Source organism: Dryobates pubescens, chromosome 1 (assembly GCF_014839835.1).
Source record: "Dryobates pubescens isolate bDryPub1 chromosome 1, bDryPub1.pri, whole genome shotgun sequence".
Lineage (NCBI taxonomy): Eukaryota > Metazoa > Chordata > Aves > Piciformes > Picidae > Dryobates > Dryobates pubescens.
In genome coordinates this window covers 61,637,011-61,663,801 of record NC_071612.1, presented here as the reverse complement: position 1 = coordinate 61,663,801, position 26,791 = coordinate 61,637,011, and the positions used below count along the sequence as shown (strand labels likewise).

At 45.2% G+C, this 26,791-nt stretch overlaps 1 protein-coding gene across 2 annotated transcripts; it reads left to right on the top strand.

Moving 5' to 3' along the window:
• The first annotated feature begins 1,538 nt into the window (after nt 1–1,538).
• Nucleotides 1,539–26,484, top strand: SHISA5 (shisa family member 5). 2 transcript variants are annotated; one of them, XM_054166825.1, is made up of 5 exons: nt 1,539–1,699; nt 3,294–3,368; nt 21,993–22,108; nt 23,117–23,335; nt 26,136–26,484. In XM_054166825.1, the coding sequence occupies exons 2-5, from the start codon at nt 3,322–3,324 to the stop codon at nt 26,213–26,215; spliced, it is 462 nt and encodes a 153-aa protein (XP_054022800.1). In that variant the 5' UTR covers nt 1,539–1,699; nt 3,294–3,321; the 3' UTR covers nt 26,216–26,484. The 2 variants fall into 2 exon arrangements, with proteins under 2 accessions (XP_054022800.1, XP_054022793.1); XM_054166818.1 differs by lacking the exons at nt 1,539–1,699; nt 3,294–3,368 and adding an exon at nt 4,565–4,585.
• Nucleotides 26,485–26,791: the final 307 nt, after the last annotated feature.

Below are 26,791 nucleotides of genomic sequence, written 5' to 3'. Positions count from 1 at the left end.
AGTTGAGAAAGAGTGTCATGGGTGCCACAGCTGATGGAATAAGACAGGAACAAAGTGGAGGAGACAGATTCTTCCCCTTTGATGTGCTTAGCCCTTGTTGGCTCAGCTCAGCCATGGGAGAACTTGCCTAAGCCTTTAGTTTCCATTCTTACTGGGCTGCGGTAGTGATATTGCAAGACAGAGGAAGTAGTTCTCTGTGATTGCTGTGTTTTGTTTGTAATTTCACAAGGTATTTTGGAATTGGTTTAGCTACCTATTATTTCCATATTGGTGATACAGGAAGGAGAGACTTCTTAGGTGATGTTACATGTCTGCTGTGCATAAACACATTAATAGAAGTACTTTGGTATTGGTACAGGAGAAGTTCCTTTTTTGTTTGTATATAATGAACTTACACATTTAACCTTTTAGAACATTTATTTAGTTTTTATTAATGTTGGCTGAAATATGTGTGTGTGTCTTGGTGTCAGAGACTCAAGACTGAGTTCTCAAATGTCAAAATCAATTTAAACACTCCAGGAAATACCTCTTACTGAAAGAACATTATTTGTTGTCTTTGCCTTTTGTTTGCTTTCTCTGAACAATTACACTTGAAATAATTTGAGCTTGTTGGATGGTGTGTGGTGTAGGAGCAAAATATCAGGGTGTCTCTTCATAATGTGATAGGTGATAGGAAGGAAAATGAGGAATAGAAACTGCAGCATTTATCACTGAAAACAGTAATGATACTCTTGCTAAAGATTCTTCTTGGGAAATGCTTTTTGCTTAAGCTTTGAGAAGTATTTTTGTTTTGGAGGCTTTTAATGTGATATTCTTACCATGCAGTCATACAGGCTTCAGGGGGCAAAGAGGTGAGAAAAGAGCCATAAAAAAATGTATCAGCCCAATACAGTGCTGCAAAGCATGGAGTGAGCGTCCCCCAAGAAATCCATCCTAGGGCACGAACACCTCCCTTATCTTACCATTGTAGCTACACCAGTTGACTCTTGAAATGGAAAGACACCACTTAACTGAGGAATCTCTGGTTTATGGCATCTCTTGTTTGTGCCATAGACTAACAGGGTAAGGATTTTCCATGAAGTAAACAAAACAACAGGTAGAAGCAACGAGGTCCCATGAAATCCACATCTATGACAAATGTGGTTGTGTTGCGTCTTTTGCATCAAATCAAATATCCAGGAAAATGTAACATTTTCTTCTAACTGATTTTAGGGCTTCTGTGGGATTTGGAACACATTTGGCTAGCGATGCTGCTCCTTTGCAGTAATTTGGTATCCACTAGCAGATGTAGTGAAGAGTATCGCCACACAGAGCATGCAGTTTAATCCTTAAGAGTTGGAAAGAGCTACTTGATGAAGCCAAGATACTTTGTGTGTGAGGAGTATTTGCTATACTCTAAAGGAAATAATCCATTTGTTGGACCTAAACAAAATACTTGAAGCATGTTAGCAGGGGTGAGCTGGTCAGTATGAGAAAGAGACTTGATTCAATTGCTTCTGTAGTTGCTAAAATTTGGTTTTCACTTCTTTCCAGTTCAGGGTGAGAACTGTGAAGCATACACTGATTTGCATGGCAATGCATATCCTGCACAATCCTGTCCCTACTTCTGCTGTGGATCTTGCACACTTCGATATTGTTGCTCTAATCCTGCCTTAAGACAGAACACCCGGAAATCTTCTTGTGATCTGCTGAAGTCAAGGTACGAGGCAAACTGAATGTATACAGCTGGTCATAGTTCTATCATCAAATGGCAGAAATGCACAATTTAATGGTTAAGACTTACAAAGGGACCTTTTAGCTCTCTGTCTACCTCTGTCAGGGATCTGTGTTAACTCATACCTGTAAAATGGGAATGATGAGGTGGACAGATGCAGAGCTACAGGCTGGGGTCAGAGTGGCTGGAGAACAGCCAGGCAGAGAGGGACCTGGGGGTGCTGGTCGATGGTAGACTGAACATGAGCCTGCAGTGTGCCCAGACAGCTAAGAGGGCCAATGGCATCCTGGCCTGCATCAGGAACAGTGTGGCCAGCAGGAGCAGGGAGGTCATTCTGCCCCTGTACACTGCACTGGTTAGGCCACACCTCGAGTCCTGTGTCCAGTTCTGGGCTCCTCAGTTTAGGAAGGAGGTTGACTTGCTGGAACGAGTCCAGAGAAGAGCAACAAAGTTGGTGAGGGGTTTGGAACACAAGCCCTATGAGGAGAGGCTGAGGGAGCTGGGGTTGCTTAGCCTGGAGAAGAAGAGACTGAGGGGTGACCTTATTACTCTCTACAACTACCTGAAGGGAGGTTGTAGACAGACGGATGTTGGTCTCTTCTCCCAGGCAAGCAGTACCAGAACAAGAGGACACAGTCTCAGGCTGCACCAGGGGAGGTTCAGGCTAGATGTTAGGAAAAAGTTCTCTACAGAGAGAGTGATTGCCCATTGGAATGGGCTGCCTGGGGAGGTGGTGGAGTCGCCATCATTGGAGGTGTTCAGGAGAAGACTTGATGGGGTGCTTGGTGCCATGGGTTAGTTGTTTGGGTGGTGTTGGATTGGTTGATGGGTTGGACGCGATGATCTTGAAGGTCTCTTCCAACCTGGTTTATTCTATGTATTCTATGTATTCTATTCTATGAGAGCATGAGCTCCTGGGCAACCTGCTCAAGTATGTCTGCTTGAGCGTTTTCAAATACTTTTACCCTTTGATGATGGCAAAATAAATCTCTTTCTAGTGTATGTTACATTTCATAAGCATGTGGTACTTAGCCAGGTGCTTGAATAAGTGTAAATTTGTCGTAGTTTGGGCTGGGTGCCCTCTGCTACAGGGGTGTTTCCTGTGTCCAGAAGTCCATCCCAGTGGGAGGACACAGGAAATTAGGTATTTCTACCATAATCCCTTGCACCACTATAAATTCTGCAGTGGGATCTGGCACTTCCTCTTTTCCTTCCCTCTCCGAGACTTGGTAACTGGGGGAGAGATCTCCCGGCCATGGGCCTGATTGGGCCCAAGGCCACTGGGGGATGGGCAGTCTCAGATCTGGCCAGCTGAGACCAGCCTAATAGTAGGGGGGGAAGGAGGAGCCCTGGGGGTTTTGGATGCACCCTCAGGTGGGGTTTGGGGTCTTTCTGGGTTTACTTTGGTTCCTTTCTTGTCACTATGTTTCCTTTTGTGCACACTCACTGTTCTCTATTTAAACTTTCCACTACTTTTGCAATCAGTTTGTCTGAGTCGTTATTTCTGTGCGTGGTGGGGAGGGGGTTTGCCCCAACCCATTACAAAATTCCATTTCTGAAAGTAATTCTCTTGCTGCAGGGCTCTTGGCTCAAGCAGTGTCAGTGACATGCAGTTGTTCTCAGACCCTGATGATTACATTTCTTCTGACCCCAGGTAAGCCATGTCAAGTCTCAGCTTTTATAATATTTCCCTAAAGGTTCTTCCTTGTGTAATTGATGCATGACAGCAGAATGTGAAAATAGAAATGCTTGTTTCTGTGTTAAGAATGTGGAAAACTCAAGCCCCATGCATATATTGGAATATGTGAAGAAGTGGAGGCAAAAGGAAGAGGAGAGATCATGCTGTTTAGACCATAATAATCACTGGCCCGTGCTCTTTTTAGTGAATGGGAGGGTGTCCTCTAAAGCATTGACAGCCTTTCTCTGTGCTCTTAAACACTGACAGATTACATTTATAGTGGTTCATTTATAGAAACTGCTTTTGTTGGAGCTGTCTTCTTGATTTTTAGCATCTTTTGCATTTAGTTTTTAATCAATATTTGCCACTGCTCACCTTTAGAGGCCCCTTCCAACCCAAACCATTTTATGATATTTCTTGCCCTATTTCAGTGTCAGGCAGAATAAATCTGTGCACTGTGTTGGTGATTACAAGAGTCCAGACATTTATATTTTATATAGCGTGGGAGGCTAGAAAGAGAGATGGGAAACTACTGGAGAGTCTAGCAAAAGCTGCAAAGAGGCTGAGGGGACTGGAGCATCTCTGTGAAGAGAAAAGGCTGAGAGACCTAGGGCTGCTTAGCCTGGAGAAGTGCAGGTGAGAGAGGATCTCATCAGTGGTTATTAATGTCTAAAGGACAAGGGCAAGAGGATGGGGCCAGACTTTTTTGGTGGTGCCCAGTGACAGAACAAGGAGCACAAACTGGAACCCAGGAGGTTGCATCTGAACAGGAGAAACTTCTTTACTCTGAGGGTGCTGGAGCCCTGGAGCAGGCTGCCCAGAGAGGTTGTGGAGTCTCCTTTCCTGGAGAGATTCCAAATGCACCTGGACATTGTCATCCTGGGCAACCTGTTCTGGGCGAGCCTGCTTTAACAAGGAATTGAACTGGTTGATCTCCAGAGGTCCCTTCCAACCCCTGCCGTGCCGTGGTGTGAGAGGCCAGGGCTGAGCTCTGAGCGGTGAGTTCCTGTGCCCCTGGCCCTCTGGCGGGAGGCAGAGGAGACGCACTGGGCGCCGCTCGCCACGCCCCGGGAGGAGGCGCGCGGAGGGCCCGAGAGCCTTTAAGGGGCGGGGCGTCGGTGTGACGCAGTGTAGGCGTGGCCGAGCGCGGGGCGAGCGGTGGCGGCAGCGATAGCGATATCGGCGAGCATGGGGTAAGCGGGCGCGGCGGGGCGGGCACCAGCCGGGGCAGCAGCCTGTCTCCTGCCTGGCAGTCGCGGCGGGACAGCCCGTATACCCGGAGTGACCGGGGACGCGCAGGCGGCACCCCTCCGCCGCCGGGGAACGGCGCGGCGGGTGCGCGGGGCCGTGCTCGTCCTCCAGCAGCTACGTCGTGTCACCTATCGATGCGGCTTTCTGTACGTGGTAGACAGGCAGGGTGGGGGCACCTCATGGTAGCACTGCTCCGATGTACGCCGGGGCCTCAGTGTGAAGAGGGTAAATGGTAGAATCGGTTTGGTGGAAAGAGACGTTTAAGATCATCGAGTCCAGCCGTTAACCCAGTGCTGCCAAGAGCACTGCAAAGCCGTCTTTCAAACACGGCTTTCAAATATCTCCAGGAATGGGGACTCTACCCCTGCTTTGGGTGGCCTCTTCCAGGGCTTGACAGCCCTGTAGGGAAATAAGTTGTTCCTTGTGTGATAAATGGAATGATAATTCGTGTCAATTAGATGATTTTGATTAAAGCAAAAGCAGGAGCATGAATGATGAGATGAGGGGTCAGACACTGGGAACTCACATATGTAACTAGAGTGAGATTCTTTTTAGACCTTATTCTAATCAGTTGTTTATGATTAATTTGACTTATTCTAGTATAGAGTAAGATTTTAGGTTTTATTATAATCTGTTGTTTATTAATTTCATTTGCTTTAGTGTATGTATACTAATGCCCTAGTGAAACGTTAGGAATTAACAGCTAACAGTTGGAGTATTATGAAATAATAAGTTTTTCAAGGATGAGAAAGGAAGAGAAGTTGCTACAGAAGATGTAAACACAAAGGACGATTGTGAGAATCAACGGAACCGATGTGAAAACCCATCTCTGGGAAAGACGTTGACTGTAACAACAGAACTAAAAAGACACAATCACAAGGACTTAGCACACAACCCACCGGCTGTGCTGATTAGAGGATTACATCACTGAAAGACCACCAGAAGGACAAACTAATTTAAACAAACCCATCTTTATATGCATACGTATTAAGGGTAGAATATTTAAAGGGTAGTAAGAAAGTCATTGTCGTGCATTTTAGCAGCCAGCGCTGTTTTGCATGTCTCTTATTGCTTTAAAATTACTCTTTTCAAATTAAAACTATATTCAATTGGCTTGGTCATTTATAACACTTGTATCCAATTTAAACCTCGCCCTAGGCACTACCTGAGGCCATTCCTTCTTGTCCTATGGCTTGTGCCAAGCCCCATCTGGACCCAGCCTCCTATTAGGTTGTTGTAGAGAGTGATAAGGTCACCACTGTTGGGTCTTTGGTCTCTTTCGATGTTTTCTACACAAAAAGGATTGATGTAACATATTTATGAGGAGGGATATCCCTTCTTCTCTACTAGGCTTGAGGGAGCTGTCTTCTGTATTTTCACATGTTTCCCGTGTAGTGTGAGCTTCATCTTGCAATTAGTGTTCCCTCTTGATGCATTTTTAGTTAAAAGACTGGAAAAACCCTTGTGCATCTTTGCAGCTGCAGAGATACCGAATCTGCTGCAATAAGAAAGGTTAAGTATGAGGAATTCATAAATTATTTCTATGTCAACAAGTACAGTTAGTAAAAAGCACAGAAAATTAAAGTATGTATTCTTAAAACAAATAAACCAAACAAAATTACAAAAGCCTGCACAAGTGCTAAAGGAACTTAGGCCCACAGTCCACAAAGGAGTGTTTGTAAATGACAGGAAACATTTAGGAAGTAGCAGCTAAGTGGCTTTAATTATCTTTGTTTTCAGTTATGGAATGTCTAAAAAGAGAGTCATGTCTCACCTTGAGAAAATGGGTCATTGGTGATTTCCCTTTTTCCTTTGGGTTACATTACAGCATTCAAAAGTGTATGTGTTCCTGAAAAGGCTTAGAGGTAATATCAAACTCGCTTTCTGCTCAGGCCATTTTAATAGAAAGGTAGCAGTTATTCACCAAAATATCACCATTGATAAACCCCATGGATGGAACTCCAGAGTAAGGGGGGAAAAAAGGCAATTCCCAGAACTTTCTGAAGTGACTAATGACTGGGTGTCCTATTTAGAATGTTTCAACGTGGGGGAATGCAAGTGAGTAAGAACTCCTGTGATTTCAGTCACTGGCGCATCAAGTAGGTGTCTGTTTCACTAAAGACTTAGGCCAGGCTTTTGTGTGCTATTAGAGGCTTTAGGTTGTTTTGTTGTCAGCTGTATTCCTGCAAGAGTTATCCCTGTTTTTTCGCTTGCTAGGTGTACTCCACCCTCTCGTCCCTTGCTGATTTCTTTTGAAAGACAAGTTTTGCATTGTTTCTTGATGACTGTGTTTACTTTGCTACGTGAGAGGAGCTCTGATGTGAGTGGAGATAACTCACTGTATCTCCAGCAACATGAGCATAGTCTTTGAAGAGTTTATAATCCGAGGAGAGGTGACAGCTTCCTTTAGTGCTCTGTTCTTTCTCAAGATTTGCAAAGTCTACCTTTGACACTGCCCTTCCGAAGTGGGAGGTACGGTTTCCTGACAATTAAGTATCAGAAAGCATTTAGTTCCTCATTCCTGGATCTGCCTGTTCCTAGATCAAGTTACCACTCTGGCACGTTGGTCACAAATCTTGGCTTTTTAAGAGGATTTCTTCTTTCTGAGGGCTTGTCACAAAGTGCATGTGGACTTGCCACTGGGCTGACTGAGTTGGAGCATCACTTCTCCCTGCTTGGCAAACTTGCCACAATTATGTTCTGAATCTGTGGAAAGGTGAATGGTGGTGTATATGTTCTTTCTCGTCTTGTCTAGCTGAGGAGTTTTTAATTTGTGCTTTTGCCTGTGTTTTTTTCCTCCTTTGTGTTATTTGTGAGGTCTTCTTGCAGAAGTGCAAACAAAGCAGCAGTTTTTTAGTAGCTTATTTTTATTAGCACTCTTTAATGCTAATGTATTTCAGTGCTCGATTATCAAGTGCTGCTGAGGCAGGGGTACAAGGCACTTTGCGTGACCCTGTTAAGTGCAGTTCACAGTTTAAGCAGTTGATGTCTTATAATCTTTTGGACATTTTAAAGACAATACATTTCATTCATTTGGAATGTCTTCATAATGTCCTTTCAAGTACTTGAGAGCATTCTCTTCCCAAAACACTACCGTTTGGAAGCAAATGTTGGGAAACATACAAAAGCGTTAACTTACATCCAAGCTTTTTCCGTTGTTGATCAATCCTTAAAGATCATTTGAGGCTTTTAGGTCAGAGTGTAGGCACTGGTTTTGTGTGATTAAACTTGCCAACGTATTTTCTTTAACGTGTGAGGTGACCATGCACAGTGTCTGCAGTCTTTACTGCTGGTGTGAATGCACTGTGCCAAGGGCTTTGCTACTAGAAAGCATGCCACTGTTTTTTGTTGGTTTGTGTGTTTGATTCTTCTTCTTTTAATTACTGAAATTTTCCCTGCTGTGCTCTGCTTTCAAAGATGGATTGTGAGTCGTGAAGTTAATGTAGTTGTTCTTCCTGTCTCATTTTGCAGTCTCTAGTACTACTGCTTTAGTGAAGCGTGTAGAAAGCAGAGCACTGATTCACTGGAACCAAAGCTGCCATCATCTGCATTGGTAACATGGTTATTTAGCTTCGGTGTGCCAATTTTCCTATAGTGACCCTTACTGGAAGAGGAAATTAGATGACTCACATCCACAGTTCAACTAATTGGGAAGTATTTGCGTGTTTAAGGAGGTGGAGCAATTTGGAACAGCTGTATCAGAGCTGGAGAAGTAAATAATGTAGTTGAAGCAGCTATCAGTCTTTCTGAATGGAAACAGAACTTTCAAGTGTCTTTGTACACAGTTAATCAGACTCTTTCTGAATTAATTTCTGCCTTCAAGTTACAGCAGGTTGTCTAACAGATACAGGAACGCTCGAGACAAGGCTGCTCATCCTTATGTGATGAGGGAGGCAGAAATGACAGTCTGGGGAGCTTCAGCTGGCAGAGACAGAGCAGCCTTGTCAGACTGAGGTTGCACTCGTTGGAGTTTTGTCATGGGCTGATCGATGTGTTTTCTTGTGACTTTGTTCCCCTGTGAAATGGGGAAACCCTGTGTGGCTCTGCCTGAGATGCAGAAACTGCAGCGGTTTGGTACGAGCATAATTGGCAAAACCAGCAAGTTTGACTGTGGCAGATGTGATCCATCTGAATTTGCTGTCTCTCAATTTAGAATTTTTTTTTTTTTTAATACAAGTCTTCTCCATAGACAAGTTTAAAAAAAATAAAATCCTGTGGTATTAAAGTATACCTCATTTCTTCTCCCTTACCCCTACCAGGGACTTCAGTTTACACTTTGTGGTGTGCTTGGATGCTCCAGCATCTGTAATAGGTTACCATTGACAAGACAATAACTTTAAATTATTAATTGGAAAAGAACTTGTAGAAATGTAAGCAGTCTGTTTCATAAGTGGAGGATTACTTTTCCAGTACAGAGCCTTCATATTTTCTGTAATGAGTTAAATTGCATACAGAGCCTGTTCTGTGAGGCTTATGTTCAGTCATGGGCTAATCTCCCCCAGGAATGTAAGCTTCTTGTCTAGAAACAATTGAGATTTGAAGCTATATTAAAACAAACAAAAACACGAAAAAAACCACCACCACAACCCACACCCAAACATTTCTATGCTTTCTACTAGCCTGAAAAGTAAGTAAAAGCTGGCACAGTTAGTAATCAGAACTTGCATTACTGAGCATTTGGGTCTGTGTTCCTTTGTATCCTCGGCGAGGAAGCTACTTAAACCTGACACAAAACAGTTGTGAGTTGCCTTTAGTGGTTTCTCAGCTGCCTGCTTCAGACTTAATGCTTGTGCAGGTTCATTTAATCTGAAACCGAGATGAAAGAAGCGATTGAAAAAACGCTGTTCTGGCTCAAGAGGCAGGTGTGTGTGGTTGGGTTAGCATGCTCTTCTAACTGCAGAAGGCTGTGTCATGGCAAAAAGCAAGACGACCTGGCCTAAATGTGCAGAGACACGGTAAGATTAATCACTTGGATTGTATTCAGGGGTTCACTCCTCCAGGTGTGTACTTTGCTGACTGCATGTACCTGCTGGGGTAGAGGGATACCTCTTCTAACTCTGTGGGATTTGCTGTGCTCCTGCACGTGTAGCTGCAAACACACTTTTAACGTGCTGGTTAACTCTGGAAAGAGTTTGTCAAAGCAGCCACAGGCAGGGTAAGGGAGACCCTACAGAGAAGAGTCTGGTAGCCCAAGAAACAGCATCTTTCCTTCCCAATGTGGTTAAAAGACCCTGATTGTTACTTAATAGCATCTGTGGAAGCGTGCACACTTGAGTTCCCAAGCTAGCTCCAAATCTGCTGTTTCATATGCAGCCATAAAATAGCCATGGCCTGAGGTGTAGCCAGATGTATTTGCCTTAGGTTGTGTTGTAGAAGTATAACGGGAGGAGGAGAATGCCTTTAAATTGCCTGGTCATTTAGAGCTGCAGTGGTAAGGTCTTCTGTGAAACGAACAAGTTAGTTTAATTTCAGGAAATTAGCAATTGTGCAGAGGCTGTTTTGATAGTGTTTTTATTTAAAATGCTTGATACCAATTTTTAATGTGCTATTCCTCTGTTTACTAGCATGATCTCTGGCTCTCAGCTCTACTGAGAGGTAAACATGAAAACTTCTCTCTCTTTTTGCCTTTTTTATCCTATGGAAGGAATCAGTCATCAAAGTCACTTCTGTGACTTCTTTTGTGAATGTCTCATTACTGAGGAATCATTTTAAGACAAGTAGTGGTCAGCCAGATGTGACCTTAACTGCAGAGGTCTGTTCTTATTTGTGCAGTGTTAGATTTTCCTTGGTGTGATCCCCATTGTGCTGGATGAGTAATGCTTCTGAAGAGGAGGAGGGTGAGGCAGCATGCCAGTTCTCAGTAGTATAGGAGAATTAATCTAATTTAATCTTTGCTCCTACCTGAACAAAGTGTTTCTAGCTTTTATATGTGTGATGGTGTATGAGTAGTGTGGAGAAAGAAAAAGGCTTGTTTCATCTAAGGGGGTGGCTTTATATGGTAAGCAAGGCTGGTGGGTGTGACCCAGTCGAAACTTCCTTTGATTGCATTTCAGTGTGTTTGGCAACTCCTGTGCTGGGTTGCAATTTGTCAGATTTGTTTTTTGGTTTTACTTTTCTGTAACCAAGTTGTTCTCTAATTAGTTGATTTAAATCTGGCTGTAGAATTACTGTGCTATCAGCAGTAGCAAACTGTTGGCATTGCAGTTGTTTTGGGTGGGGGAAAATTTGTGGTGGTAGCTAGTTATTTTTAGTTTTTTTTCCAGTTAACCATTTTGGAGAAATCCTTCTCATTGCCTTTATATTGATCCCAAGTTTTAAGTAGGGTAGGAGATAACATCCTACATGTTGTTGAACTGGCATCCTAACAGTAGGACTACTTTGTTTGCTTTAAATGTCTGTGCCTGTAATCACTCTACATTCTTCTTTTTTGCCACTAAAGGTGCACTGTATGTTTAATGTCTGTAGAAGCAAATGCTTTGTGTTGTTTGAGGACAGGGTTTATGCTGAGAGTCCAGTGGACTTGTCTGAAATGGTCTTGTAACCTGCATGAAGCTGTAGTGTTAATTCTTACACTGTTGATGAAGACTTTTAGTCGATCTGTATGCAGCTCTGACTTTTCCCTTTGTTCTGGGTGTGTTTGTAATGTACCTGTTACCTATAGCAATTATTCTCAACTGTCTACAAAGTGTACAATAGAGATTTCCTGGGGAACTTTCCTGGAAGACTGTAGGGTTTAGTATGCATTACAAAGGGATTTGTGTAAATAGACACATTTAGTACAAGTGATCTGTTTATAGACCAAGGAGAGATGCTTGTATACATCTTCTGTAATAACCTGTTGGATCTGAGTGTCGGGTGTCTGGGTAAAACCACAGACTCCAGGAAGTTCCCTCCCTTTCACCTTCTCTTGTAGGCTGTTTAAGAACTTGTGCTAAACTTGCTACTTGAAAAACTTGAAGCATGTGTCTTTGGAAGAAAAAAGTAGTAATTAGCTTTACTTCCAGTAGGCCTTTCTGTATGAAATTAAAGTTTATTATTTGGGGCTTAAAGTAACCTACATTGGCTTTCTACTTGGACAAAGAGAAAAAGGACCCATTCAGTACACACTGAATGAATTTTCTGTGAAGAGACTTGCATTCTTCTATAACACCTTTGCAGTTGCAAGGCTTGTTGGCTTACCATGGCCTTGTTGAGTTAGTATTCGTTCTCCCACCAGAGCTGCCTTGGCTGATGCTGGGGGTCACTGGGCTGGGCTCAGATGCTGGCAGTGGGAGTATACCTCAGGGTTATTCAGTCTGTAGGTAAAGAGGTGCCCCAGGGATTGTTTTGGAGGCCTCCTGCTATGAACTCTTCTTCTTTTGGGGGATACTCAGAACTATGGAAAATTGTGGTAAGTTGTAGTGCTTTTCAGTGGCAGTTAATCTGTGTCTATGCTAGGGCTGTTGAGGAGGTGACAATGAGTGATGACTTGAGCTGATACCATGCTGATGGTTTAGCCAAAATTGGCTGAAACCACTCTCTTCATGTTAAGGAACTGCACGTGGGCAGGATCCTAGGAGGGATGCTCAAGTGCTAACTTGAGTTAACATTTATTGGATAGCTCACGGCACACATCAGTTTCAGTCCATGCTCCACTGCACTGAGTAGTTTATAAAATGACTTAGCAATGACTTAAACATGCCAGTCTGAAATTACCAGGATTTCACAATTCTTGAAACCACATAATTCACTCTTGAGTCTTAAGCTGCCTGTTACCCACCTCAGGAATCACTGAAGCCTCATTTCTTGATCATGTGTCTAGCAGGGTGAGGGAGGTGATTCTGCTGTTCTACTCTGCTCTTGTGAGACCTCACCTGGATTACTTTGTCTAGCTGTGGAGCCTTCAGCACAGGAAGAACATAAGCCTGTTGGAGCAAGTCCAGAGGAGCCCGCAAAAATGTTCAGAGTGCTGCAGCTCCTCTGCTTTGAGGAAGGACAGGCAGAGAGAGTTGGGGTTGTTTGGCCTGGAGAAGAGAAGGCTCTGGGAAAACCTCCTTGTGGCCTTTCAGTTGTTAAAGGACACATAAGGTTGGGGACTTTGTCCTGTTGTGACAAGACAAGTGGTGATGGTCATAAGCTAAAAGAAGGAGATTTATACTAGAGGGAAGGAAGACCTTTTTTTTACAATAAGGGTGGTGAGACAATGGCACAGGTTACTGAGCCAGGTGGCAGAAACTCTATCCCTGGAAAGGTTCAGGGTCATGTTGGACAGGGCTCTGAGCAACATGATCTAGTTGAAGGTGTTGCTGCTCATTGAAGGGGGAAGTTTGACTAGATGACCTTGCACCTTCCACATCAAAGCATTCTGTGATTCTATGTAGAGATCTTGTTTTGAGGAGGTGGCCCCTGGGTAAGGTGGCCTGAAGCAGTCAGCAGCCATGAAGCTGAACTCTGTGTTGTCTGTTTTGATTGTCTGCATGTGCTGAAGTTCCTGTGGCCCAAAATCCAGCCATGCTGAAATGGGCTTGTTAGTCTGTTCAGTGCTAAAGACATGCTACTGTTTTCCTGTGAGTGTTAAACCTGAGGGGAGTTGGCTTTCTTTGTAATAGTAAATGTCTTTTTTGAGTCTCTGGCAAAGTGGTCCTTATGCTTTTAATATTCATGCCAAAATATTAAACTGAGGAAGTGTGTTGTTTGCAAAGCTGAAAAGAAAATAATTCTTCTGAAAGACTCCTGGGAAGTCATACTGCTTTTTCTTTGAGAAGTTTATCCTTTGTTTTCCTGCTAAGCTTTAGAGGTAGACTGGGGACTTGTTTGGTCATGCCCTACACCCAAGTCAAGGAGTCATAGTGTTGACCATTCTAACACATTTCTGGGAGCTGTGTCCTTTTCTGGAGCAGCAGAGAGCAAGATAAGTATGCTCCCATTTTTTGTAGACTTTTAGGAATGGGCTAAATGATCTTCTGAGGTCTTTCCAGACCCCACCCTGTGTTAACAGCCACAACTCACTGTTTGTAAATGTTTGGTTTCAAAGCAGCCCTGCTTTTGAAAAGGCCTCCACCAACATTTTTCTCCTAGCGCAGAACAAGTCCTGGAGCAGGTTAAAACTTGCAAAACAGATAGGCTGCTGAAACTAATTTTTCAGATCTAGGTGGTCTCCTTGTTGTTCATCTGGGATCTTTGGGTTTTTTGCAGGCAAAATTTGCAGTGTGTCCTGTTGTCATGAATGCCCAGATAAGTGAAACTTCCTCTCTGGCAGGGCTTAGAAAATGTCACCAACATCAGTGATGCAAACCATTAGGGAGGTTTCAAAATGTATTGCTGGTATTGAAACTTGGGTATTCTAAAAGGCCTCAAATATACTCAAAGCATTTCACACTTTGCTTGACAGTGTTTAAGATTGAGATTAACTTCTGCAAACTGTACTATTTAGATCCTGGGTTTGATTGTCCTGTTTTAATATGCCCATTGTGCCTCATTTGGTACCAAAATGGGTAAAACTGGCACTAGTCACTTAACTCCCTTTCTGTGGACACACTTTTGAATAAGTGGATGATTTTCACAGTATCACCAAGGTTGGAAGAGACCTTAAAGATCATCGAGTCCAACCTGTCACCACAGACCTCATGACTAGACCATGGCACCAAGTGCCACATCCAGTCCCCTCTTAAACACCTCCAGGGATGGGGACTCCACCACCGCCCTGGGCAGCACATTCCAATGGCAAACGACTCACTCGGTGAAGAACTTTCTCCTCACCTTGAGCCTAAACTTCCCCTGGCGCAGCTTGAGACTGTGTCTTCTTGTTCTGGTGCTGGTTGCTAGAGAGAAGAGACCAACTCCTTCCTGGCTACAACCACCTTTCAGGTAGTTGTAGAGAGCAATGAGGTCTCCCCTGAGCCTCCTCTTCTCCAGGCTAAACAATCCCAGCTCCCTCAGCCTCTCCTCACAGGGCTGTGCTCAAGGCCTCTCCCCAGCCTCGTTGCCCTTCTCTGGACACATTCAAGTGTCTCAATGTCCTTCTCAAACTGAGGGGCCCAGAACTGGACACACTGCTCAAGGTGTGGCCTAACCAATGCAGAGTACAGGGCACAATGACTTCCCTGCTCCTGCTGGCCACACCATTCTTAATACAGGCCAGGATGCCATTGGCCCTCTTGGCCACCTGGGCACACTGCTGGCTCATGTTTAGGTGGCTGTCAATCAGCACCCCCAGGTCCCTCTCTGTTTGGCAGCTCCCCAGCCACTCTGACCCCAGCCTGTAGCTCTGCATGGGGTTGTTGTGACCAAAGTGCAGCACCTGGCACTTGGATTTGTTGAATGCCATCCTGTTGGACTCTGCCCATCTGTCCAGCCGGTCGAGGTCCCTCTGCAGAGCCCTTCTGCCCCCTAACTGACCAACATCTTCTCCCAACTTGGTGTCATCTGCACATTTGCTGATGACTGTCTCAATCCCCTCCTCCAGATCATCAATGACGATATTAAAGAGCATAGGGCCCAGCACTGATCACAGGGGGATGCCACTGGTGATTGGCTGCTGTTGAGGAATGGCTTGAATTGCAGGGACATGGTTCTGTGGAACAGCTGTTTGAACAAAGTGTCTCGCTGTTCACCAACAGGCTGCCAGCTGGCTGTGGCACCATTCACCACCACTCTCTGGGCTCGGCCCTCCAGCCAGTTCCTAACCCAACACGTAGTGTTGCTGTCCAAGCCATGAGCTGACAGCTTAGCCAGCAGTTTGCTGTGGGGGACGGTGTCAAAGGCCTTGCTGAAGTCCATTTAGACTACATCCACAGGCCTCCCCACATCCAGCAGATGGGTCACCTGATCATAGAAGGAGATCAGGTTGGAGAGGCAGGACCTGCCCTTCCTAAATCCATGTTGGCTTGAAGGTAAAGTGAGTCTCTGGTGTGTTCTTTTACATATCCAAGTTGGTGCTTTGCAAAGGTGAGAGAAGAGGGCTAGGAGTAGGGCAAGGCAGGGGAGAGGGGCTGGTTTGAAAGGTCAAGGAGTGTTTCTTTATATTTACTTTCCTATGGATTTTTATTTAAGTAACAGTTTGTGGTTGCTGCAGTAAAACTGCTATTAGGCTTGACTTTGTTTTCTATTAAACTATTGGCACAAGTCAGCTTTTCTGTGAAAAGGGGGAAGCAGGAAATGTCAGTGAGTAAACTCAGGCTACTTATAGCAGCGTGTGCTTTATTTAGAGCCTATGGTATACATAACGAGGGAGCCTGGAAAGCTGTGCTCAAACTGACGTCAGCAGAGCCTTCTGCTTTGGTGCTGTGGCCACCCTGACTTCTGCACTCTGACGTTTGTTTGCAGAATTCAAGGAGGTTGGGTTTTGTTTGTTTAGGGTGTTTTTTTTTAATTGCTTGGTTAACCATTCAGTGAAAAAAAAAAAATCCTTGAAGCCCCATTCTCCTATGTCTCTCCTTTTCCTTCTCCTTTAGCTTTGCTATAAAGCTAATAGTTGGTCAAGAAGCTATAATTCAACGTGAAATTATTCAGGAAGAAAAGGTATGTTCAGAGTCCCTTTAGACAGGTTCATCAAGTGAGAGCATTTAAATGAGGCAGTAGTTTTGGTCAGGAAAGGAGGATAGGCTTTCTGGAGGGGCAGCTGCAGGAGGGTCTTTAGGTAGCATCTAGAACACTTTATTTCTTGAGATTTAGACAGTTCACTGAATAAAGTGTGCTGAGCACCATTCTGGCCTTGCTTAACATCTCGTACTGTTGGCCTTCCTGCACTTTTTCCCAGTAGTTTTAGTTGTGGGATTTTGTTTGTCGGTTTTACTAGTGGGATGTTGCTGAATGTTCAGGAAGAAGTGCTCAGGGTAGTACTTTTGGGGCAGTAAACCAAAGTAGTGCCTGACCATTCAGATGTTCCAAAAGAGTATTGCTAGGTTTGCTTATTGACAAATTGTTAGAAAACAGAACTATTTTAACAGAGCTCTTCAAAACACAGTGTGTGGTGGTGCTGCGAGCTGATAGCACACACTGCTTTATTTTCCCTAAGGGTCAGGCTGCCTTCTGTTGTGGCAAGACATTAGTCTGCATGAGCTCTCAAGCACTGGCAGGAAAATGGTGCTCCTGATGTCAAGCAGGGGATAAAAATGCCTACAATAATCCAGTTGTGTATTCTTCCTAGCAGACTCTGGGAAGAACCACCTGCTGTCTAATGTCTCCCTCCCTGGGCTGTTTCTGAGGGCTTATGGTTGTGGTCTGTAGTAATGCAGTGTTTCAGCAGGTAGAACTGAATCACAGCATTTGCACAGGCAAAGAACTGTGCTGTGAGGGCTGTACACCTGACACACCTGTGCTTTAAATATGGTTCTGCATTTAGCTCTTCAAAAGATGTACGCCAAGTGTCACCGTGCTGTGGTCGTGGCATTCGAGCACAGACGCAGACATAATTGGAATGCACAGGGTGTCTCTAACAGCTTGGTGGAAATGAGGATATAGTGGTTTGTTGTTGTTGGGTTTTCCCCCCTCCCCCCCGAGTTTTGCTTTTGTCACTTTCCTAACTAGAGGTAGAAAACATGCAATGAGCTACCTGCTGCAGTGAGCAAAAAACTTGCTGTTACAAATAAGCAAATGGAGCCCATGGTTCTAGCTGCCCAAAGTTTATGTAGTGGTGGAGGCCAGCTTGGCTGCAGGTGCACTCTGTTATACGGATGCACTCTCTTATCTTTCACAACCAAATTCAGTTCTGATAAGGGCTTCCTGCCACTTCCCTACTGTGGTGCTGAGAGCGCTGGCAGATGAGCTGGCCAAGCCACTCTCCATCATTTTTCAGCAGTCCTGGCTCACTGGAGAGGTCCCAGATGACTGGAAGCTGGCCAGTGTGATGCCCATCCACAAGAAGGGCTAGAAGGAGGAACTGGGGAATTACAGGCCTGTCAGCCTGACCTCAGTGCCAGGCAAGATTATGGAACAGGTCATCCTGAGTGCAATCACACAGCACTTACAGGATGGCCAAGGGATCAGGCCCAGCCAGCAGGAATTTAGGAGGAGCAGGTCCTGCCTGACCAACCTGATCTCTTCTTATGACCAGGTTACCTGCCTAGTGAATGTGGGGCAGGCTGTGGATGTAGTCTACCTGGACTTCAGCCTTTGATGCTGTCTGCCACAACAGACTCCTGGCAAAGCTGGCAGCTCATGGCTTGGACAGATTCACTCTGAAATGGGTCAAGAATTGGCTGGAGGGCTGGGCCCAGAGAGTGGCTGGCTGCCAGTCACTAGTGGTGTCCCCCAGAGATCAGTGCTGGGCCCCATCCTGTTCAATAACTTTTTTGATGATCTGGATGAGGGCATTGAGTCCATCATCAGTAGGTTTGCAGATGACACCAAGTTAGGAGCAGGTGTTGATCTGTTGGAGGGTAGGAGGGCCCTGCAGAGCAACTTTGACAGGCTGGCTGGGTGGGCAGAGGCCAATGGGATGAGATTTAACGAGGCTAAGTGCAGGGTTCGACACTTCGGCCACAATGACCCCAAGCAGCACTACAGGCTGGGGACAGAGTGGCTGGAGAGCAGCCAGGCAGAAAGGGACCTGGGGGTGCTGGTAGATAGTAGGCTGAAAATGAACCAGCAGTGTGGCCAGAAGAGCCAAGGGCATCCTGGCCTGTATGAGTAGTGTGGCCGGTAGGACAACGGAGGTTATTCTTCCCCTGTACTCAGCACTGGTCAGGCCACACATTGAGTCCTGTGTCCAGTTCCAGGCTCCTCAATTCAAGAGATGTTGAGGTACTGGAATGTCCAGAAAAAGGCAATGAAACTGGTGAGGGGACTAGAACACAAGCCCTCTGAGAAGTGGCTGAGGGAGCTGGGGTTGTTTAGCCTGGAGGAGGCTCAGGGGAGACCTTATTGCTGTCTACAACTACCTGAAGGGAGGTTGTAGCCAGGTGGGGGTCAGTCTGTTCTCCCAGGCAACCAGCACAAGAGCACACAGTCTCAAGCTGCACCAGGGGAGATTCCAGATGGATATTAGGAAGAAGTTCTTCACAGAGAGTGATTTGCCATTGGAATGTGCTGCCCAGGGAGGTGGTGGAGTCACCATCCCTGGAGATCTTCAAGAAAAGCTTGGATGAGGCACTTAGTGCCATGGTCTACTTGATTGGATAGGGCTGGGTGATAGGTTGGACCGGATGGTCTTGGAAGTCTCTTCCAACCTGGTTGATTCTATGATTTATGATGAGTAGGCATTTCTTCACTTTCTCCACTTCTTAGGTCGGTTTGACTTTTGCCCAGTCTTGCTAAAGTTCAAAGAGGCTCACTGCAGAAGTGAAGAATTCTAGTTTCCTTGTCAGGCCCAATCCCTTCCCTTGACACAATTTCTTTCCTTGGCATAGTTTAGTAGCAATTTCCCCTTCCCTCCTTCTTTACTGGGGGCTGGGGGAAGCTCAGAGGAAGAACTTAGACTTTTCCTTTGTCTGTGATAATGTTGCTTGGTAATAATTGTGTATAAGGGAAATGTCAGCTTCCTTAGTAGGAGTTTTGTCAGCATTGATAGACAAGTAGGAACAAGAGCAAGGAAAATGCCCTTGGCACTCCACAGGTAATTGTAGGTAACATTTGGGATCATGCATGTTTCATGTCCATAATTTGTCACAGGCATTTATGCTGTTTCTTGTAAACAATCAAGATGGTTGTCTAATGCATGAATCTACTTCTCTTCCTTTCCCAAGTGCACACTTCTCTTTTCCAAGTGTACTTATGAATTTGTGTGCAGTAAGAACCCTGTATAATTAATCTGAATGCTACAAGGCACTCTTGCATCTCTTCCATTTCCACATACACAGGGGTTCAGCTTGTGTTTCCATACTGACAGGATATATGTATGTTTGTTGCCCTCGTGGACAGGAGGCAGCCAGTGTTTCAGGATGTGGTATCATTGTGCAGGTTTATCTTTCTTCCACCACTACCCTCTTCCCTTCAAATTCTGTTTGTGGCTTCCTTTTTAAACCAGGCTTGTAAGAAATGGGATTTTTGGATGGCAATGAGTTGTCTTGTGGGCTGTGCTGAGATCAAATTAACACTAGTGAGGATGGGGTAGCACTGGAAAGCAGCATGATTAGGAGTGTGTTTCCTTGTGCAGTCTGCACAAACATCCTGCAAAAGGTGCAAATAGCAGTGACAAAGCATGCATACCTCTTTACATTCTACAATCATCTGGTTGCTTTCTTGACCACATTTCTCAGATGGCTTCTGTAACTTCAGGAGGCTTCAGCAGTTCCTGCATCCTGTTTTACATGCAGAGGCTTAGGTGCAGTCGTGGTAGGCAATTCATGGTATTTGGTATAATAATTGAGTAAATCCATAGTGTCATGTTAAGTGCACATGTTAGATACAGTTAGATAAAATGGTTGCTTGCATTCTTGAAAGATTTGACCCAAGCTTTTTCTTGTTGCAGAAACAGAAGGGGGAGGGTGGGGGGAAAAGAGGGTAGCTCTCTTAGAAGAGGGGGTGAGGGGGAAAGGCATTTTAAATTGATGTTCTGTGCTTAAGTTCAGTGTCCAGCTTAGGGAGGGTTATGTTGTAGCCAGGTGGGGGCTAGTCTCTTCTCCCAGGCAAGCAGCACCAGAACAAGAGGACACAGTCTCAAGCTGTGCCAGGGGAGGTTTAGGCTGGAGGAGCCCCCAGGCTGAGAGAGACCTGGGGGTGCTGGTTGACGGTAGACTGAACATGAGCCTGCAGTGCGCCCAGGCAGCCAGGAGGGCCAATGGCATCCTGGCCTGCATCAGGAACAGTGTGGCCAGCAGGAGCAGGGAGGTCATTGTGCCCCTGTACACTGCACTGGTTAGGCCACACCTCGAGTACTGTGTCCAGTTCTGGGCCCCTCAGTTTAGGAAGGAGGTTGACTTGCTGGAGCGTGTCCAGAAAAGGGCAACAAGGTTGGTGAGGGGCTTGGAGCACAAGCCCTATGAGGAGAGATTGAAGGAGCTGGGGCTGCTTAGTCTGGAGGAGAGGAGACTCAGGGGTGACCTTATTGCTCTCTACAACTACCTGAAGGGGGGTTGCAGTGAGGCAGAGGTTGGTCTCTTCTCCCAGGCAACCAGTACCAGAACAAGAGGACACAGTCTCAGGCTGCGTCAGGGGAGGTTTAGGCTGGAGGTTAGGAGGAAGTTTTACACAGAGAGAGTGATTGCCCACTGGAATGGGCTGCCTGGGGAGGTGGTGGGGTCACTGTCGCTGGGGGTGTTCAGGGCGAGGCTTGACAGGATGCTTGGTTCCATGGTTTAGTTGATTGGGTGGTGTTGGATGATAGGTTGGACATGATGATCTCGAAGGTCTCTTCCAACCTGGTTAATTCTATTCTATTCTATTAGGAAGAAATTCTACACAGAGGGAGTGATTGGCCATTGGAATGTGCTGCCTGGGGAGGTGGTTGAGTCACCATCACTGGAGGTGTTTAGGAGGAGACTTGATAGGGTGCTTGGTTGCTTGGTTTAGTTGATTGGGTGGTGTTGGATGATAGGTTGAACGCGATGATCTCGAAGGTCTCTTCCAACCTGGTTTATTTTATTCTATTCTAAATGACTGAGGTGAAGACTTCTGAATGTAGGCGAGGGGTAGGGTGTTTTGCAGTGATCTAATCTTTCAGTGTGATTGACACTCAGTTTTTCACATTCAGTGGCTGTTTGGTAGCCAAGTGAGAATTGCTGGAGGTTTTGGAGATGTGTCATTGTTTAAACCTGTTAACAGGAGCTGAGCAGGGGGGGGGGGGAAAAACCAACTTGGAAAGTTCTGTAGTCAAAATCTCTATGAAGAGGCAAAACCAGGATGGATATAAACCCAGCTCTCTTCTTGCTGTTTCAGAGCTTGTTGCTTGTTAAAATTGACTTCCTGCAATTGTTCCCCAAACTGATGTATGATACATTTTATAAGAAATAAAAATGCTGGAGATTTGGCTTCTAGGGTAGGTGGGCTTCATTGATTTCAGACTGTAGGAAACAAATTCCCTAAAAGGGAATTGTCACTGGGCACTGAATGCTTTATAGAGCAGCTTTTTCTTCCATGTGAGGGAAAGCTGGTCAGGGACTGTTTACAAAGGCCTGTAGCACTAGGACAAGGGGCAGTGGTTTTCAACTAGGGAAAGGTAGATTTGGATTGGACATTAGAACAAAGCTCTTTACTTTGAGGGTGGTGGAAGACTTGAAACAGGCTGCCCAAGGAGGTGGTGGAGGCTCCATCCCTGGAGACACTCATGGTCAAGCTTGCTGGGGCTCTGAGCAACCTGACTAGGGGGATGTCCCTGCAGGGGGGTTGGACTAGATGATCTCTAGAGATCTCTTCCAACCCAGTGCATTCTATGATTGTAGGATGAATTTGTATGAAAGTCTCTTATTACCTCTGGTGGTGTCTCTTTATCAGTTTTGGAACTCTGATTGCAATTGGAGTGACTGTTTGTGCCGTGATTGTCATCACTATTATCCTGTGCCTCACCTGCTCCTGCTGCTGCTTGTATAAAGCATGTCGAAGACCACGGCGTAAGTACCTGGCCAGCTATTCTATTTTTCACATCCCCCAACAAGACTTCCCCCTCCCAGAAGATGGTGCTCCTGTGCAAGGGGAAAATAACCTTACTGTGTCTCTCTGCTGCAGAAGTTGCAGTACTTAAAAGTAAGAAGATTAAGCATTTAAGCTGCTTCAGAATGTGAAGTTGCAGAGAGATGTTTTTAGGTTTCTTTCTGTGTTCCCTCAATATGTGGATTTGGGGTGAGGGGGTTAGGGGCTATTTGTCTAGCTTAGGGGTAAGCAGGGGCTAGGATGACATTTTAAATGGTCCTTAATGTGACTACACCAAAGGCCCAGGATTGCAACAGTGGAATCGTGAGCAAAGGCTATAATTGTAGCATAAAGGGAAGGAGGTGCAAAAATGAAACTGTTGCCATAAAGTGTTAGTGCTTCCTCATTCCAAAAATTTGTTCCAACATCTGCTCCTAGGAAAATCACTGTCTTGATGCGTCTTTGCATCTCTGAATGCTGTTCAGAGGGAGACACATGGGTATGCCAGTGTCTGGATTACATACAAAAGGGAAAAAACATGTGGGCCATCATGGTAGGAAGCTCTGTGCCTAATAGAGGAGATCTCTGTCCCCTTTATCTGTAAAAGTGAGTGACATTTTAAGAGGAGCATTTGTTTTTAGTCTCATAACAAATGATAATGTGGTTGCAGGGTTGAGTTCCTCATTTCTGAAGAGGCTAAGGGGGAAAAAAAAAGAAAAGAATCCCTTGCTCTTTGTGGTTGAGAAACAAGGAGACAAGTTGGCTGCTGTCCCAGTGTGTGGAGATTCTCATTACCACTGAGATCAATGGAAGGGTATTTAGAGGCCTACATTTTGAAGGCTTTCGTGGAGCTCAAAGTGAAGTGACCCAGAGTTTGAAGAGAGAAACTGATCTTAAGAGGGAATGTTGTTTTACATCACTGTTTTTGGCTCTCCCAGGGGATCTCTAGAACCACCAGCACTAACCATGTTCCTTTTGCTTGCTTGCAGCTGTTGTGACTGCCACAACTGCCACTACAGTGGTTCATGCTCCCTATCCCCAACAGCAGGGGGTGGCACCCACCTACCCAGTAGCTCCATATCAAGGTTATCAGCCTGTGGCTATCCAGCCACAACCTGGGATGCCAGTAGCACCGTACCCTACGCATTACCCTCCCCCTTACCCCATGCAGCCAGCGGGGCCTCCAGCTTATCATGAAACCATGGCAGGTAAGGCAAGCCCAAATGTTTCTTCATCTCCTACATAGCTAGAGGCAGTTGCTTTGGGGGCAGTGTTGTATTATTTTCTCTGACATTTATCAAGTTAGGGTGGATGCTGTAATTCACCCTTGCTGAAGTTTCTCCATCACCATTTCTATGTTAAGCATTGCCGGGGTGGGGGGAGGTAGCTGGAGCTGTGTAGCAAAGTTTGGTGATGAGTGGGACTGTCAGTGGATCCAGTAGAATGTTGTACTAATTCAGTTGGAATTTCATGTTAAAATGAGAGTCCAATTAACATCTGGTGTAGTGATTAGTTGGGTGTTCCTGCATGCTCTAAGTTAGTATTCACTACACTTTTCAATCTGTACACTGGTGACATTTTCTAGTAGCTTGTCTGGAATATTTCTGGAGCCTCTGTGATCAACTCCTTTTATGTTTGCCTAATGACTAGCAGTTAAAAGTAGCAGAATCTTTTTTTCCTCTGCCACAACATTGTTTTCATGTAGTTTTGTTGTTACTAATATCCACTTCTGCTGGTGATAGCCTTTCTCTGAACAGTTGCTCCCTGGCTGTTCAGAGAGGCCAAAACTAGGCTATTATCTTGTCCTAGGACCTTCAAGCCCTCTTACAAACCACTCTGTTCATCCTAACTAACAAGCAAAGCTTAGTCCTGAATAGAATCATAGAATCAATAAGGTTGGAAAAGACCTCAGAGATCATCAAGTCCAACCTGTCACCCAGCACCTCATGACTACTAAACCATGACACCAAGTGCCATGTCCAATCCCCTCTTGAGCACCTCCAGGGATGGTGATTCCACCACTTCCCTGGGCAGCACATTCCAATGGCAAATCACTCTCTCCTCACCTCCAGCCTAAACCTCCCCTGGCGCAGCTTGAGACTGTGTCCTCTTGTTCTGGTGTTGGTTGCCTGGGAGAAGAGACCAACCCCCTCCTGGCTACAGCCACCCTTCAGGTAGTTGTAGACAGCAATAAGGTCTCCCCTGAGCTTCCTCCAGGCTGAACAACCCCAGCTCCCTCAGCCTCTCTTCACAGAGCCGTGCTCGAGGCCTCTCCCCAGCCTTGTTGCCCTTCTCTGGACACCTTCAAGTGTCTCATTGTCCTTAAACTGAGGGGCCCAGAACTGGACACAGTACTCAAGGTGTGGCCTAAGCAGTGCTGAGTACAGGGGTACAATGACTTCCCTGCTCCTGCTGGCCACACTGTTCCTGATACAGGCCAGAATGTCATTGGCTCTCCTGGCCACCTAGGCACACTGCTGGCTCATGTTCAGCCTACTATCTACCAGTACCCCCAGGTCCCTTTCTGTTTGGCTGCTCTCCAGCCACTCTGTCCCCAGCCTGTAGCACTGCATGGGGCTGTTGTGACCAAAGTGCAGCTCCTGGCACTTCGACTTGTTAAATGACATCACGTTGGCCTCTGCCCATCTGTCCAGCCTGTCAAGGTCCCTCTGGAGATCCCCCCCTGCCCTCTAACAGATCAACACCTGCTCCTGACTTGGTGTCATCTTCAAATTTACTGATGAGTGACTCAATCCCCTCATCCAGATCATCAATAAAGATATTGAATAGTAGACAATGCCCTCAGCAAGTAACTCTTCTGTGACAGCTTGGATATCGAGTGGCTGCTTATGGTCTCAGGCATTTGTAAGCCAGTCAGAAGTTGCACATGACCAATGTGCAAGCCAGCCTGCACGTAAAGACAGAGACTTGACTGGCCTCTTGACTTTGTGTTACTGTTGTAAACTCTGAAGAATCCCTGAAGAGTTGTATGGGATTAGCCCAGGGTGCTTTGACTTTATTAGTTGATGGAGCCAATAAACTGGTCCTTTGGCTTCTCGTGCTCTTGGGCTTCTCAAACTGTTGTCAGTTTATTAGTTCTTAAAATATTTTTATTCCTTCTTGGGAAATCATAGAACACTTACCACGTTGCCAGCTGAGAATGCCTCAACCTGAGAGCTCTTTACTTTATTGCTCTTGTCTATTGATCAAAGGGCAGCCTCTTAATTAGGTCACAGGCAAGGGAGTAAATACCTGCTGTGTCACACAGGAGCTAAAGCCGCTCACTTTTAACAGGTGAGGCAGAGATAACCACACACACCCTCCAGGCACCTGGTCAGGTGCTGCATTATTTGAACTAACCCGTGCTGTTTGACACTCCTAAAAATGAACGTGCCATTTGAGAGCAGGTTATCTCAGACTACAAGAAAATAAAGCTGTCTTCTGAGTCATGCACATCTAGTCTTAAGTCAAACTCCCTGTGCTCAGGGGTGGTGAGATACTTATTTTTTCCCTTTAAGTTTTTTATGAACTCTGTGACATTTACCAAGAAAACCTTTCTCCTGGAGGAATCCCAGGATGCTTTCTCTAGTCCTCTTTCTTTTGTCTGGTGCTTCATTTTCATTTTTCTGCACACTATCAGATACATCCTGTTGCTTGTGCATCTCTGACTTCCACTGACTGCTTTTTTGGATCCAAGCTGTTCTTGTTTGGTTGTATTATTTTAGACTATGTTATTCCCTGAGTGCTAACCATGTGCCTGTGGCTGCCATAATAGACATGTACACTTAAGCATCAAAAAAACCCCACTCCAACCACAAGAACAAAGGTTTTTGTGATCTTACTTTGGAAATGCAGATACTTTCTGGGTTAGCACAAACCGTTCTCAAAGGTGCATGCTAAGTTGAACCTCTTAACTCTGTGCTCAAAATGGAAGTTGCCATTCTAGCTACAGACTTCATTCAGAGTGCAGATTTTACCAACCTGTGTTTTCTTGTTTTGTTTTTGCAGCTGGTGCTGGAGCACCTTACCCAGTCAGCCAGCCCCCTTACAACCCTGCTTACATGGATCCTCAGAAGCCCACCTATTGAAAAGATCCACTGTGCTTCTCCATATTTTAAGTATAATTTGTGCTGTTTACACAATGCAACTCTAGTAGACTTCTCTGGAAGACAGCAATCTTTTGTCTAAGCTGAAGTTAATCCACTATCTTTTCTTCTGTAATGTTCTGAGTATGAGGAAGGAGTCTTTTTTTTTTCCTTGCAGAAGTTGTTAAATTTATACCTCAAGCAAATACAAAGAGAGATTTTTGCTCTGTATACAATGAGAAAAGCATGCAGAAAGAGTACTCCAGGGGAAAAAAAAAACCAACACCAAAACCAGAACCACAAGAACATTTGCTGTGCAATAATTGTGACAGGAATGCTCTAATCTGAGCATTCTAAAACACCCAAAGCTGCAGCAATCTTTTGCACAGTATTAAAACATAAAAACTTAGTCTCTATCAAAATCTACCTGATCTGTGTTATGTGTGTTCTGCCTGTTGCTGTGGTTAGGTAAGAGACTCTGTGATACATTTCATTTACCAGTCAAAAGGGAAGTTTCCTTTTGTGAAACACATTTGCCTTCAGTAAGGGGCATAGCAAACCGTATTTAGCTGTCTTTGG